The sequence below is a fragment of the Pistacia vera genome, unplaced genomic scaffold, assembly GCF_008641045.1.
Source record: "Pistacia vera cultivar Batoury unplaced genomic scaffold, PisVer_v2 Contig462, whole genome shotgun sequence".
Taxonomy (NCBI): domain Eukaryota; kingdom Viridiplantae; phylum Streptophyta; class Magnoliopsida; order Sapindales; family Anacardiaceae; genus Pistacia; species Pistacia vera.
Genome location: NW_022196293.1, coordinates 502,616 through 515,870, shown reverse-complemented (window position 1 = coordinate 515,870; position 13,255 = coordinate 502,616). Strand labels below are relative to the sequence as shown.

At 38.5% G+C, this 13,255-nt stretch overlaps 1 protein-coding gene across 1 annotated transcript; it reads left to right on the top strand.

Moving 5' to 3' along the window:
* The first annotated feature begins 9,363 nt into the window (after positions 1-9,363).
* Positions 9,364-11,398, top strand: LOC116145571 (pathogen-related protein). Its single transcript, XM_031431023.1, has 4 exons — positions 9,364-9,688; positions 9,808-9,940; positions 10,471-10,769; positions 11,058-11,398. The coding sequence occupies exons 1-4, from the start codon at positions 9,527-9,529 to the stop codon at positions 11,226-11,228; spliced, it is 765 nt and encodes a 254-aa protein (XP_031286883.1). The 5' UTR covers positions 9,364-9,526; the 3' UTR covers positions 11,229-11,398.
* Positions 11,399-13,255: the final 1,857 nt, after the last annotated feature.

Sequence of the window (13,255 nt, the reverse complement as noted above, 5' to 3'; positions counted from 1 at the left end):
TCTAATAGAAGATCGCATGGATCCTTGTGTCCAGGAGGAGTATTCTCACAGTGGACCAGTTGAGTCTTTGTCGAAGGTATCTGTCGACTAGAATGAGCTGACGCAAGTGTTGAGGATTGAGAGTAATCTTAGCCCTCAACTTGCTACAGGTTTAACGAGTTTCCTCTGGTAGAATACTAATGATTTTGCATAGACTCAGGCTGATATGGTTAGGATCAGCTCGAACATAATATCTCATGTACTCAACATCGACAATGCAATCAAGCCAGTTCACCAGAAGAGAAGAACCATGAACCTGGAGTGCTATGTTGCTCTTAAAGTTGAGGTGGATAAACTCTTCTTAAATGGGTTTGTTCGAGAAGCCCATTACTTGAGTTGGGTTGCTAATCCGGTGTTGGTGAAAAAACCCAACGGCAAGTGGCGAACTTGTGTTGATTTCTTTGATCTCAACAAATCCTGTCCGAAAGATAGTTTTCCTTTGCCTAGGATCAATCAACTCATCACGCCACCTCTGGGCATGAGCTGTTAAGCTTCATGGATGCCTACTCAGGGTATAACCAAATCCCGATGTATGAGCCTGACGAGGAGCATTCCTTGTTCATCACAGATCGGGGACTATACTATTATAAGGCCATGCCCTTCGGTCTGAAGAATATTGGGGCAACCTACCAACGTCTGGTTAACCGTATATTTTCTAAGCAGATTAGGAAATCCATGGAAGTCTATGTGATGACATACTGGTTAAGTCGTATGTCGTTTCAGATCATATAGCACATCTCACCGAGATGTTCGACATACTTTGAAGGTACATAATAAAGTTTAATCCTCTAAAGTGTTCATTCAGGGTATCCTCAGGGAAATTCCTAGGGTATATGGTTAACCACCGGGGGATCGAGATCAACCCCGAAAAGATCCGAGTTCTCTTGGATATGAAAAGTCCCATAAATAGGAAGCAAGTTCAGAGCTTAAATGGAAGGATATTGACCCTCAATCGCTTCATATCGAGAGCAACAGATCATTGTTTACCGTTCTTTAATACACTAAAGGCCAACAAGAGGTTTGAATGGACTCCAGAATGTGAGCAGGCTTTCCAAAGCATAAAAGAATATTTCGGAAAGCCACATCTCCTATCCAAGCCTCTTCCTAGAGAAATCTTATTCATCTACCTGTCCGTCTCTTAGTATGCGGTTAGCGTAACCCTCATTTGGGAGGAAGGCAGAGTTCAAATGCCAGTGTATTACACGAGCAAGCGACTACTGGATGCCGAAACATGGTATCCAAAAATGGAACGATTAACCTATGCCTTACTAAATGCTTTTAAGAGACTGCGACCTTATTTCCATACCCATACCATCCATGTTCTGACCAACTACCCACTCAAGCAAGTTTTTTAGAAGTCGGAAGCTTCGGGTCAGTTGCTTAAATGGGTTATGGGACTAAGCCAATTTGATCTGCATTACAGATTAAAGATAGTAGTCAAAGGGCAGGCTGTTGCTGATTTTATTTTGCAATTCTCTTATCAGCTAGATCGGGAACCCTGAATAGCCAACTAGCGAAGACATCTAGAAAACTGTTTGAAACTTATCGACTTGGAGCCTTTATGTTGATGGGTCCTCGAATAGAAGATGAGCCAGAGCTAGGCTTCTACTCTTTAGTCCCGAAGGGACTCGGATTCACAAGATTCTCATGTTTAGATTCAGAACTACAAATAACGAGGCCAAATATGAAGTGCTACTTGCTGGTCTATGACTAGCAAGAGAAATGGGGTCGAAAATAATCGACATCTATAGCGACTCCCAGCTAGTTGTCAATCAGATCCTAGGAGAATACCAAGCCAAAGAGGAGAACATGATTAGCTATTTGAGGAAAGCTAAGGCCGTACTCAAGCCTTTCAAGCATTATATGATCAGTCAAATCCCGAGAGATAATAACTCTATCACGGATGCTTTGACAAAAATAGTCTCCTCACTAGACTCCAACGTCCCAAACAACATCTCGATTCGGCATATCGAGATTTTCGACATCAGCTCGCCTGAGCAAGCCGTAACTACGACGTAATCTACTTCCTAGATGACTCCAATTATTTAGTATCTCTGAGATGGGACCCCACTCAGCGATAAAGCTGAGGCAAGAATCCTGCGAACTAGAGCTATTTGTTACACACTAATCGGGAACCAACTATAAAAGCGAGGGTTTAGCACTCCCCTCCTCCTATGTGTAACTGATGATGAAGCAGACTACATCATGAGAGAGATACATGAGGGAATTTGTTGTAACACACTGTCGGACAATCTCTCGCCAATAAGATTATCCGTGAGGGATATTATTGGCCCCTACTTCACAAGGATGCCTTCAACTTTGTGAAGAAGTGTGATAAGTGTCAGAGATTCGTGAATATTCTACAAGCTCCTTCCTACTAGCTGACGACAATGACCAATCCTTGGCTATTTTCTATATGGGGAATTGATCTCATAGGGCCTATGTCAATCGGTAAAGGGTGCGTCAAGTATGCAGTGGTCGTAGTGGATTTTTCACTAAGTGGGTTGAAGTTGAGCCTTTGGCCGCAATCACTACCAAAAACTCAAAAACTTAGTCTTCAAGAACATAGTGTGTCGCTATGGGATTCCTCATACACTCATCTCTGATAATAGGAAGCAATTCAACAATGAGGAATTCAAGCAGTTTTGCAATAAATTGGGGATTCATAAAAAGTTTGCCTCAGTAGCAAGACTGCAAGCCAATTGTTAGGTTAAAGCTGTCAATAAGACTATTAAGCACACATTGAAGGCCAAGCTTGGCGTAGCCAAAGGCAATTGGGCCAATGACCTCCCAAAAGTCTTATGGGCATATAGGACAACTCCGAGAACCTCTACTTTAGAAATGCCCTTCTTGCTAGCATACAGTTGCGAGGCGATGATTTTAATGGAAGTAGAAACTGGCTCATTTCAGAGAGAATTTTTTAACGAAGCAGACAATGAAGCACTCTTGAGTGCTACTCTGGACTTGGTTGAAGAACACTGCAACAAAGCTCGATTAAGGATATCTTTCTACCAACAACGGCAAAAAAATTCTTCGACTTCAAGGTTAGAAGAAGAGACTTTCACGTTGGCAACCTAATTCTAAAGGAAGTCCTTTTAGGTACAAGGGAATCAAGCATGGGGTATTAAGACCTAACTGGGAGGGTCCATACTGCATCGGAAAGGTAATATAACCTGGAATGTATCACCTTAAAAGGTTAAATAGTTCCGAAGTACCACAAGCTTGGAATATTAAACATCTTTGTCCCTATTATCAGTAATTCCGAACTCGCTTACAACTTTGATTTTTTCCTCTGAACTTGTAAAATTGTCCTTGTAAGTATTATGAATAAGATTGTTCTGCTTTTTCTCGAAGGAAAACTTGTGTCGTTATCTCAAGTCTTTTATTAATGATCTTGTTCTTTATAACATTTTGCTAGTTCAGTAGTCGGAGAAGTCATATTTGTTCTGCGAAGTGCTTAAATTATAAAAGTGCTATCGCAAGTAACCAAGAGTTCCTTTTATGTATTATAAAAAGAAAAGAATATGTACAAGAAAACGGTCAAGAGTTGCTGAAAGATAAAAAGCTGTGAGAACTACAATGATAGACAAAAAAGGACAATCAGTTGTCTTCATTTATAGGCTCATCGGGCGCAACCTCCTGATCCTCTAGACAATTGTCAGCCTTTAGATCATCCACCCAATCTTTGGTGATGTTTGGCTGATCATCTTTTGGGGGAGGTTCCTACTATCCCCGCTGCTCGGCCTCTTCAGCCTCAAGCATAGAGACAAAGATGGACTGGCATTCGTCTAAAAGGTTAGAGATGTCCATCTCTAGGTGCCTCGATCACAGGCTGTAAATGGCTTGTATTGCCCAATGAGCAGCCAACCTCTCGAGCTCGAGGTTTTGTTGCTTCATCTATTCGGTCAGTGAAGCAACTCGCCCCTGAGACAGCTCGAGGTCCGCCTTCATCGCCCTCTTCTGCCTCTCAGAGTTCTCCCACAGTTGAGCCTGACTTTCTTCCATCGCCTTCGCGCGATTAGTGCTCACCCTTAGCTCTTTCTCTAACTTGCTCAGCTCTTTGGTGAGTCTTGTCATCGTCCGTTAAAAGCTACTTGTTGTCCTTGTCCTTCTGCTCAAGCTCAACCTTCTAAAAGTCTGTAGACCGAAGTGCAAAATCTCTTTTTCCCAGGTACTGCTCCGCCTGGATGTGAACCGTTTTGGTCTCCATATCCATGGTCGCGAGGTCCTGCTTTAGCTTGGCATTCTTCTCCTTTAATTTGTGGAGATTGCCGGTAGAGTCCACGTCGATCTTCTGCTAGGCCACAGTCATGGTGAGCAGGGACTGCATAGGAAAAGAGACAAAAGTCAGTTTTCTTTTCTTAAAATCATAAAAGCTAAGAAGGTTCCCATAGGGAACAGGTTGTTTTACCTGACTGTGCAGTTGGAGCGCGATAGTCACCAGGTCGACTGGTCACGAGGCCATGAACTCCTCGAAGGCCTTGGCAAGTTGGCATTCGAGTAGGGTGTACATCATTGGTTGCAAATGCTTTGGCAGTTGCCCTAAGGAATCTAGCACGGACGGGCTTGACCTTGAGAGGGCAGGTGCATCCTCAACCCGTTGCTTTCCCGCTCTCCTATGGGCAGCCATGGTCGCCCTCACTCCTTGGTATGAGCTCCCAGGGGCCATCGAAGCGACATGAGGGCCCATCAAGGATACTCTCAAACGAGCAACAGGGTAGGGCTGAGTTCTCTCCGGCAGCACCCCAAAGCCCTTCGGTTCTGACTTTGTTTCCTCCTCGGCGGCCAGTTGTTTCCTCTTCTTGGTTTTATAGCCTATGGTTTTCTGCTTCGTGGCATGAGCAGTCACAGGCCAGGGAACTTCTTCGCATCACTCAGTGGGTGGTCACCTTCTGACGCCGATCTGCATCCCTTTTGTAAGGATGACACTAGGGTCACCTCAGTTGGGTTGACTCGTGGGAATACAAACCCCCCAACCCTTGTCGGTGGCCTCAGAACCCTTGGTGGCATAGTCGCTACATGTCATGAAAATGTGTTAGTAAAAAATCATCTCTGGCACAAGGCTAAAAGGTTTTCTAGGTACGAAGATACTTACGAGTTAGAGCTTCTAAAGATGCCTTGGGGAGCAAAAATTTGTACTTTCGCAGATTGGCAGTGGTCACAAGTAGTTTTGCATCGCGACTCTAATCAGGCAAGCGACCAAACGCTTCAATGCATCTGAAATCTACTAGAGCCGTCAACCTGGTCATCTTGTTCACTGAAAAAAAAAAAAAAATCATTAGTCTTGACTACTAAAAGGGAGTTAAAGGAAGGGATGGTCAGTATGGGAATTAAAAAGGGAAAAACCTACTCGGCTCCTTAAATTTATAGACACCATCATACTCGAAGAAGAAATATTTGGTGTCATATCGCAACCTCGAAGTGGTCGAGGATCGATCTGCTAAAGGGGTGAAAAGGTATCGTCACTCCGCATTTAAAGATTGCCTCTAAGATCATAGCCATTCCCTTTGGAGGGTCCTGAGCGGTATGCGATATATGCTGGTAGACGTTTACGTTGATTGCAAACTAGTCTATTGCTTTCTGAATCTCATCCGTAGTGGCTGTTGATAGCATCGCTTGTGCGGGGCCCGTCGAGGTGCTTGGGGGTTGTGAACTGGTTCCTTCGGTTGCTTGCATATCTGAAGCATCCATCACTTTTAAAGTCTAAAAAGATGCGACACGTAAATGTGACTCGGTCTTCATACAGTGTGTCGTACGTCAACTTAAAAGAGTAAGAAAAACCCTAATTTTCCCTCTTTAACTCCTAAAAACCCTAAACGTCCTTGAGAACTAGTTCCCAAGGATCTGTGCCCTAGGTTTTTTGTTCTTGAGGGTGTTTCCTTTTTTAACACCGCCCCAAAATGTGTATCATATAAGTTTACCAAGCATTCAAGCAAGCCATTGCTGTGAAATAACCAAGCTTTTAACAGGATTGAAAGGAAGAAAGGGAAGAGTTTTCCTTACCTCCTGGTTGCTAGGAATGAACACTCTATCATAACGGCAAGTGCACATCAACTAGAAGATGGATGAACTTGTTTCTTGAGTGTAAAAACTTTGTTCTTCTTCTGAAGATTCCAACTTTGTGAAAATTCTTAGATAGGTTTAGGGTTTTATAAGGAAAAAGGCGACGATTGGTTCCCTTCGCAAGTGACGTTTGGGTGGGGCGTGTTCCCAACCATTGGATGCGACCATGTGTTGTCAATCCTCACAAAGAGTGACCTGCATGCTTTGTAAAGATCAATCGATGATTCCCTAAGTTGAAAATACCAAACATCGGCATGGTTATCTTCACCATATTAAATGTGCCCTCATCCGTATTTAATGCCTTAAAAGAGAATGTCGTTTCAACATGACTTGTATTTAATGCTCATGGCTGACACTTATTGCGCAAAGACATGTCTGTTAGATAAATCTTACTTTATTGACTAGGCCAATTATCATGTGTAATGGATCACATCTGAAGAGATCGTTCGATTAAAACACTCTTCTTTGTGTACTAGGCTCGAAGCGAAGTGACTTCTGATTTTTGGCAAAAATACTCTTAAGTGTTTTCAGGTCGCGAACGATGGGCAAAGCTCTAAGTACGTTGGTATAGTACTGAGCAAGATCCGATCCCAGGCCGTTGAACCTTTAAGGGACGATCACATCAGGTCACTTGTGCAACTCGCGAAACTTTGCATCACGACCTCCATTCAGTTCGTTGGTCAAGTTAAGTTGTGTGCTTCACGTTACCTCAGCCAATCTTCATCAACAGTTTGAGCGAGCGATCCTCGGAACGAGTCAAATCATAGCATAATCATGAAGTTCTCAAAGTTCAAGCCTTGAACCTTAAGAATTGGGGGGGCTTTTGTTATGTCTAAAAAATCAGGGCTGACGTAGACTCAAGTCAGCAAGGATTAATTAGAGTTCAGGAAGGCATTGTGTCATCCAGGCGCTGCCATGTCATCCAAAGATAAGAGGAGTAAGGCTATCATCAACTTGGCTGGTAAGGGTATGGTTAGTAAATAGCTAGGAGTCATCCACTTGCCTGATCCCTACACGATTTAAGGATACCTATCACATAGCCAGCCAATAGGAAGCAAGGTAGGAACTGTAAGGTACTTGCCCATTGACAGACTCGTAATCATTGCCCAAGAACCTCTTGCTATAAAGAGAGAGCTCTCATCTCTTCATTCGGATTCGACTTCTGATAATATAAACACTCTTTCTCCCTCTTTGTATTTATTTTAAGATCGCTACTTGCAACCTGATTGTAACCTTTCTTCTATAAAAAGACAGTGGATGTAGGATTCACTTTGAGCATCCGAACCATTTTAAAAATTGTCTTCCTTTATATATTTTTTTCCATTCCCAGTTCACATGTAATTCCTAAGTCTGCTTAGCACTTTGCACGTGCGAATAGTTGGTGTCAAAATCCAGCATCAACACATATAATCAACAATTTAGGGATGGGCGGGTCTGGGTACAAGTAAAAAATCAAAGGAATCAGAACCGAAACCTGCCGATTCCTTTGATTTGGAACCAGAACGGGAACCGTCAATTTTGGTTCCAAAAAACTTGGAACCAGAACTTGTGTTATAGGTTCTGGGTACCCTAGAAAATATCAATTACCCCCTATTTTTTAAAAAATGACAAATAAACCCTTATAAAATTATAATTACACCCCTAACAATTAAGTACAAAACATTAAATAATATATTTGTTTATATTTACTTGATATTTCATGCTTGATTATAAGTATTTAATTGTTTGTTTTCACCGATAATAAATATTTAAAAGCTATTATTTAACGTGATATGCAAAATATCAAGAAACCTCATATTCTTTAATATTATATCAATTTAGTCTCAGTTTCGGTTCTGGTTCCTTTTATTTGGAACCGGAACTGGAACCGCACAGTATCGGTTCTAATTTTTTGGAACCAAAACCTACCCTGTTATGGCCGGTTTCGAGTAGGAACCGAAACTAACACCCAGGTACCCATTGGTTCCGATTCTACCTAGAGTTGGAAAAGTAACCCGCCCGGCCCACGGCGGGTTACTACTTTTGGCAGGTTGGTCCTAATCCGCTCGCCAACAAAGGCAGGCCGGGTTAGGCCTGTCATTTTTGGGGGAATGGCTGGCCCAGCCCGGCCTGCCAACCCTAACCCGCCGGGTTAGGCTACGGGTCGGGCCGGGTTAACCCCTTTTTTTTACTTAATTTAATTTTTGATTTTGTTTTATTTACTTAACTTTTCAAATAAATAATTAACGATTTATAAATGAATAATGTAATTGTTTTTAGTTAACTTTTCAAATATCAATAATTCAATTAAATTAATTTTTTTATTAACAATTCAAATATTAATTCAATTTTAATACAATAAAATTGTAATATAAGAAAAATTAGATTTATTCATTCAATTGATGAAACTTTAGCATAAGAATGAATTATATTTTATACAAGACATGGAAATTTGAGAATAAGACTTTAGTATTTAATTTTTTATATATTTTACGTACCATAAAAAATAATAATAATAATGTGTCAAATATTACAAAGTTTTATACATTTTAATATTTATGATTTAGAAGTATAGTTTAATATTATTGTGTAAAATTATTTGTAAGAGTTCAATCATAATAGTTTAATTAAAAGAATTTAAAAAATGGGAGAAACTTGAAAAAAATAATTAATTTTTTTTTTTTTTAATTTTTTTTCGGCCAAGTTGGCTATTGCAAACAAATAGCAACCCGCCGGGTTGGCGGGTTGCCATATAGCAACCCGGTCCGCCCGAGGGTTGCTGGAGGGTTGCGTTCAACCCGACCCGTCATATTGACGGTTCAGGTTGAACCCTCTTCATTGCTGGCCGGGTTAGGGTTGACCCGCCTAACTCGGCCTATTTGGTCCACCTCTAGTCCTACCCTAAAATTTTGCTCACACCTAATCAACATCATTGGTAATTTCGAAAATGAATATAGAATATTAAAGTAGAATAAGAATAATATAATCCATCCCTTATTGCATCTGAGAATATATCCTAATATAAATTTATCAGGATCATGCACAGATACCATTGGATTTAGATTGTAAAACATCATTTTAGCCAAATGTGATAAATCCAATGGTAGATAATTATGATCTTGACAAAATTTATATCATGAAGTCTGGACTAGAAAATTACTCGATATATGTTCAGGTTAGATGTCTTGAAGTTTTAACATATGGTTTAAAGGTAAGTGGTCACTTACTTTTCTTATTTTATGTTGTGAGAGTATCATCTTCCGCCTGCATGTTAAAATTTCTAGATGTTTATACTGGAGATTAATTATATAGATAGTAACATGTGGTCCTAAAGTGTTTTATCCAGTATTTCTCTACAAAACCTGATCAGCAGTTTATACTTTTCTCATAAAACCTCTTCAACTGTTTATACTTTTCTCGCACAAGGAACTTTAATTTCCCGAACATGTCAACAGGTGAAGATGCTCCAGTTACAGTAGCTGCACAAGGAGGAGATAAATACAGGTCCTTCCTGAACGATGAAGGTGGAGAGAAAATTCAATGGAGACATGGCGGCCCTCCTACTTATGATAGCGTAAATCAGCTCTTTGAAGAAGGCCGAACTAAGGTGCATAACACCTTCATCCTCCCCCCATAGATCTCTCTTTCTTCTTAGATATTATATATTAATCTTGGAGATGACTAATCTCTGTGTAAGATTTTAACATTTTCGTGTTATTTATGCAGGAGTGGCCGAAAGGTTCCTTGGAAGAAATAGTGCAAAATGCCATCAAGTCATGGGAGATGGAGCTCTCACACAAGACTCGCTTACAAGATTTCAAAACCATTAATCCTGAGAAGTTTAAGCTCATTGTTAATGGTACTACATATATATCATCTTCTGTTATTGCTCTATTATGATTTATGAAGTAATTAAATATCATATGAATAAATTTAACTTTGTAGCAAAAGCACTTCATGTAGTTATAAAGAAATTGATATTAAAATATCATTTTTGTTGATTTTAGGTTAGTTTTTTTTCTTAATCTTTTCCTTTATTGATGATAAATGTTGAAACCAGATGTTTCTCTCCAACCTTACAGATATTATTAATTATTGGTGCAATATTATGATATCTTTGACTAATATAAATTTATTTATTTTCACTTTACCTAAACAATACAATACACCTGTCATGTTAAGCAAATAGTTTAATTGGATTGTTGGTCCTACTAAAGTATCATGTTATGCCCCATTTTTTTTATTTATCATTATCGAATTGAATTGAATTAATTCATTCACTTTTCTGAGATTTAATTTGAAACTTAACATGTGTTCATAATTATTGAACACAAATCAAACATTGTGTTTCATATCAAATCACATGTAAATAAATTTTACACGTGACAGGAAGAGAAGGATTATCTGCAGAAGAGACACTAAAAGTTGGAAGCTACAACGCTTTGTTGAAGAATTCATTGCCAGAGGAGTTCAAATACTACAAGGCAGAAGAAGAGAGCTTTGAATCATCTCATGAAGTATTTCGATCGGCTTTACCTCGAGGGTTTGCATGGGAAATTCTAAGTGTTTATTCTCGGCCTCCTGTGATTGCTTTCAAGTTCAGGCATTGGGGTTTCTTTGAAGGACCTTTCAGAGGACATGCTCCCACTGGAGAAAAGGTTGAATTTATTGGGTTGGGAACTATTAAGGTATGTTCTCTAAATTCAGTTATTTATTAAGTAAATAGATGTATTCATTTAAATAACATATAACAACAAAATATGGTGCTAATTTTATAGATCGACTAATGAAATGAAATAGACAATAGTGATATCATCCATCGGATCCCTTTTCCCTGGAGTTAATGTTTTTTGCAGACGTCTAGGTGAGCTGCATACATTTTGACATTGTCAATTGAAGAATGGCCCATCATTAATTAAATACATGACTGTATTTGAGATTGAAGTGGGTTTGGTAATGAGAAATAAACTTGACAGGTTGATGGAGCACTAAGGGTAGAGGATGTTGAAATCTACTATGACCCAGCAGAGTTATTTGGACGATTATTAAAAGGGTCACCAATCTCTGAAACTGTGTCGAAGAAAGAAGATAAGAGTGCTGAAAGTTCAACACCGATCCAAGGCTGTCCTTTCTCCCACAAAGTATGAATGCTTGATGATGATGGGTAAATGCATAACATGTGGATGGCTCATGGCGGTGCCCTTTTCCCAATCGATTTTTATTTTTAAGTTTATCTTATCATCAACAATGTTTTTTTTTCTGTTTCCGTCGTTTCTTTCTTTATCAATATTTAATAATCTGAAGACTTTTTTATTCAGTATCGCCACTGCAAGAAGAAATATCTATTAGAAGAAGACATATCCCAAATTATATACTTAAGTTTTCATGCCAAATTTTGCAACTTCTCATATGATAATAGTAATATCATGTGGGCGAAAAAATGACCTAGACAGATTTTGTCGAGTAAGAGGTTTGCCTACTTGTTGAACTCTTAAATAAAATTCACTAGCGTTTAGAAGAGATTCGCTAATGTTGAAGGCTGTTAATAGGTTTTGTTGGCGTGACCCTTCCGATACTTAAGTTAGATACCAAGACCAAAACAGTTGAAAAAATAAGGTTACTGCATGTTATACTATTCTAAATCATTATTATGTTATCCTATTTATGTGTTTATTTACTTATTAGTATCATTATTATGAAAATTAATCCAAATTAAATAACATTGTTTTTGTCTAAAAATGAAAAGAGGGAGGACTTATTTTCAGATTATTCAACTCAAAACATTTTTCTATCTAACATTATTCAACTCAATTTTTTTTTTTTTTCTTTCTCTCCTCATTTTCTTCTCCTTCCAATTTGAAAATTAATTCAACTAAGACCACAACCACCTGCCAGTAACCACCGCAGCCACTGGCCAACGTAGCCAGACCGATGCATGACTAGCAAGATCTGGCTGGTCGTGCATCGATTTAGCAGTTAACAATGGCCAGATTTTAGCCGTTGACGACGACCAAAGATTTGTCATAGATCAAGCCAAAAAATGGTAATATCAGTGCATGATCGGTCAAATCCAGCTGGTCATGCATTATTTCGACGATTATTGGCTATCGTTCGGAGGTGGTGGTCGAACGTTGGCTATCCTCTTGGGTGGTTAGGGTGTACTTAGCGTTACACTGGTTAAAAAATAATAAATATTTTTAGAAATTATGCCGAACAATTATTCTATCTTAATTTTTTTTTTTTAAAATGTACTAAACAACTATTCTAACATTTTATCAAACTCTAATATAATTTTTAGATATTTTATTAAAAACATTTTCGGAATTTGGTCTTATTCGATTTAATCAAACTCAATTCAATTTAAAACACTTTTTCATAATTACATTTTTTAAATAATCTAACAAATAGGCCCTTAGGATTTTATGCAAGCAATATGATTTTGAGGGATTTATACAGCCTTTGCCCCCAAAATTATAGGAAGTTTTTTATTTTTGCTGAAATGTCTAGAAGTGGTGAAGTTAATATCGTAAAATATAAGCGGTGGAAAGTTAACTTGGAAGGGAAGACAAATACGTGATGGGTCGTTGGAGATTTTACCTCCTTGTCTGCCACGTGTCATACCATTTGTCCACTCATATTAACATATATATGAGTCTCCTTTTCTTTGGACAGACTTTCGGGTTTGGGCCGCAGGTGGCCAAAATCTCCAATCCGACTCATTTTCAAAACTTAATTTATTTTAGATGAGAAATGATTTTTAGCCTCCACTTAATTAACTAGTATCCCTCACTTTTAAAAGTATTATTATGTTTTGACAAGTTTGACCTTAAATAAAATCACTATAAATGTAATTATAATTTCTAATTACACTCCTAATCTTTTTAACCTTTGATTTTACATAAACCCTAACACTAAATTCTCATAACCTCAACCCTGAATTTTCATACTGGTTGAAAACCTTTTTTTTATTTCAACATTTACTTTTTTGATGAGAATATAATACTAAAACCATGGAAAAAGTAATCACACCATGTGATATATCAGATTTTGATAAAAAAAAGTTTCAAATATGAAATTACAAAATTGGGGAAAGGTGTAAACAAAAAACCTAATTAAGTTTAAAATTAGGAAAAATAAACCTAATTACGCTTAGAGTGCTATTTTTTTGGGTATT

Bases quoted from the DNA above. Each gene is read 5' to 3' on its own strand.
- LOC116145571 (XM_031431023.1), top strand. From the start codon at position 9,527: ATGTCAACAGGTGAAGATGCTCCAGTTACAGTAGCTGCACAAGGAGGA. The intron at 9,689-9,807 runs GTGCATAACACC...TTATTTATGCAG, and splicing joins TTGAAGAAGGCCGAACTAAG to GAGTGGCCGAAAGGTTCCTT. The intron at 10,770-11,057 runs GTATGTTCTCTA...TAAACTTGACAG, and splicing joins TTGGGTTGGGAACTATTAAG to GTTGATGGAGCACTAAGGGT.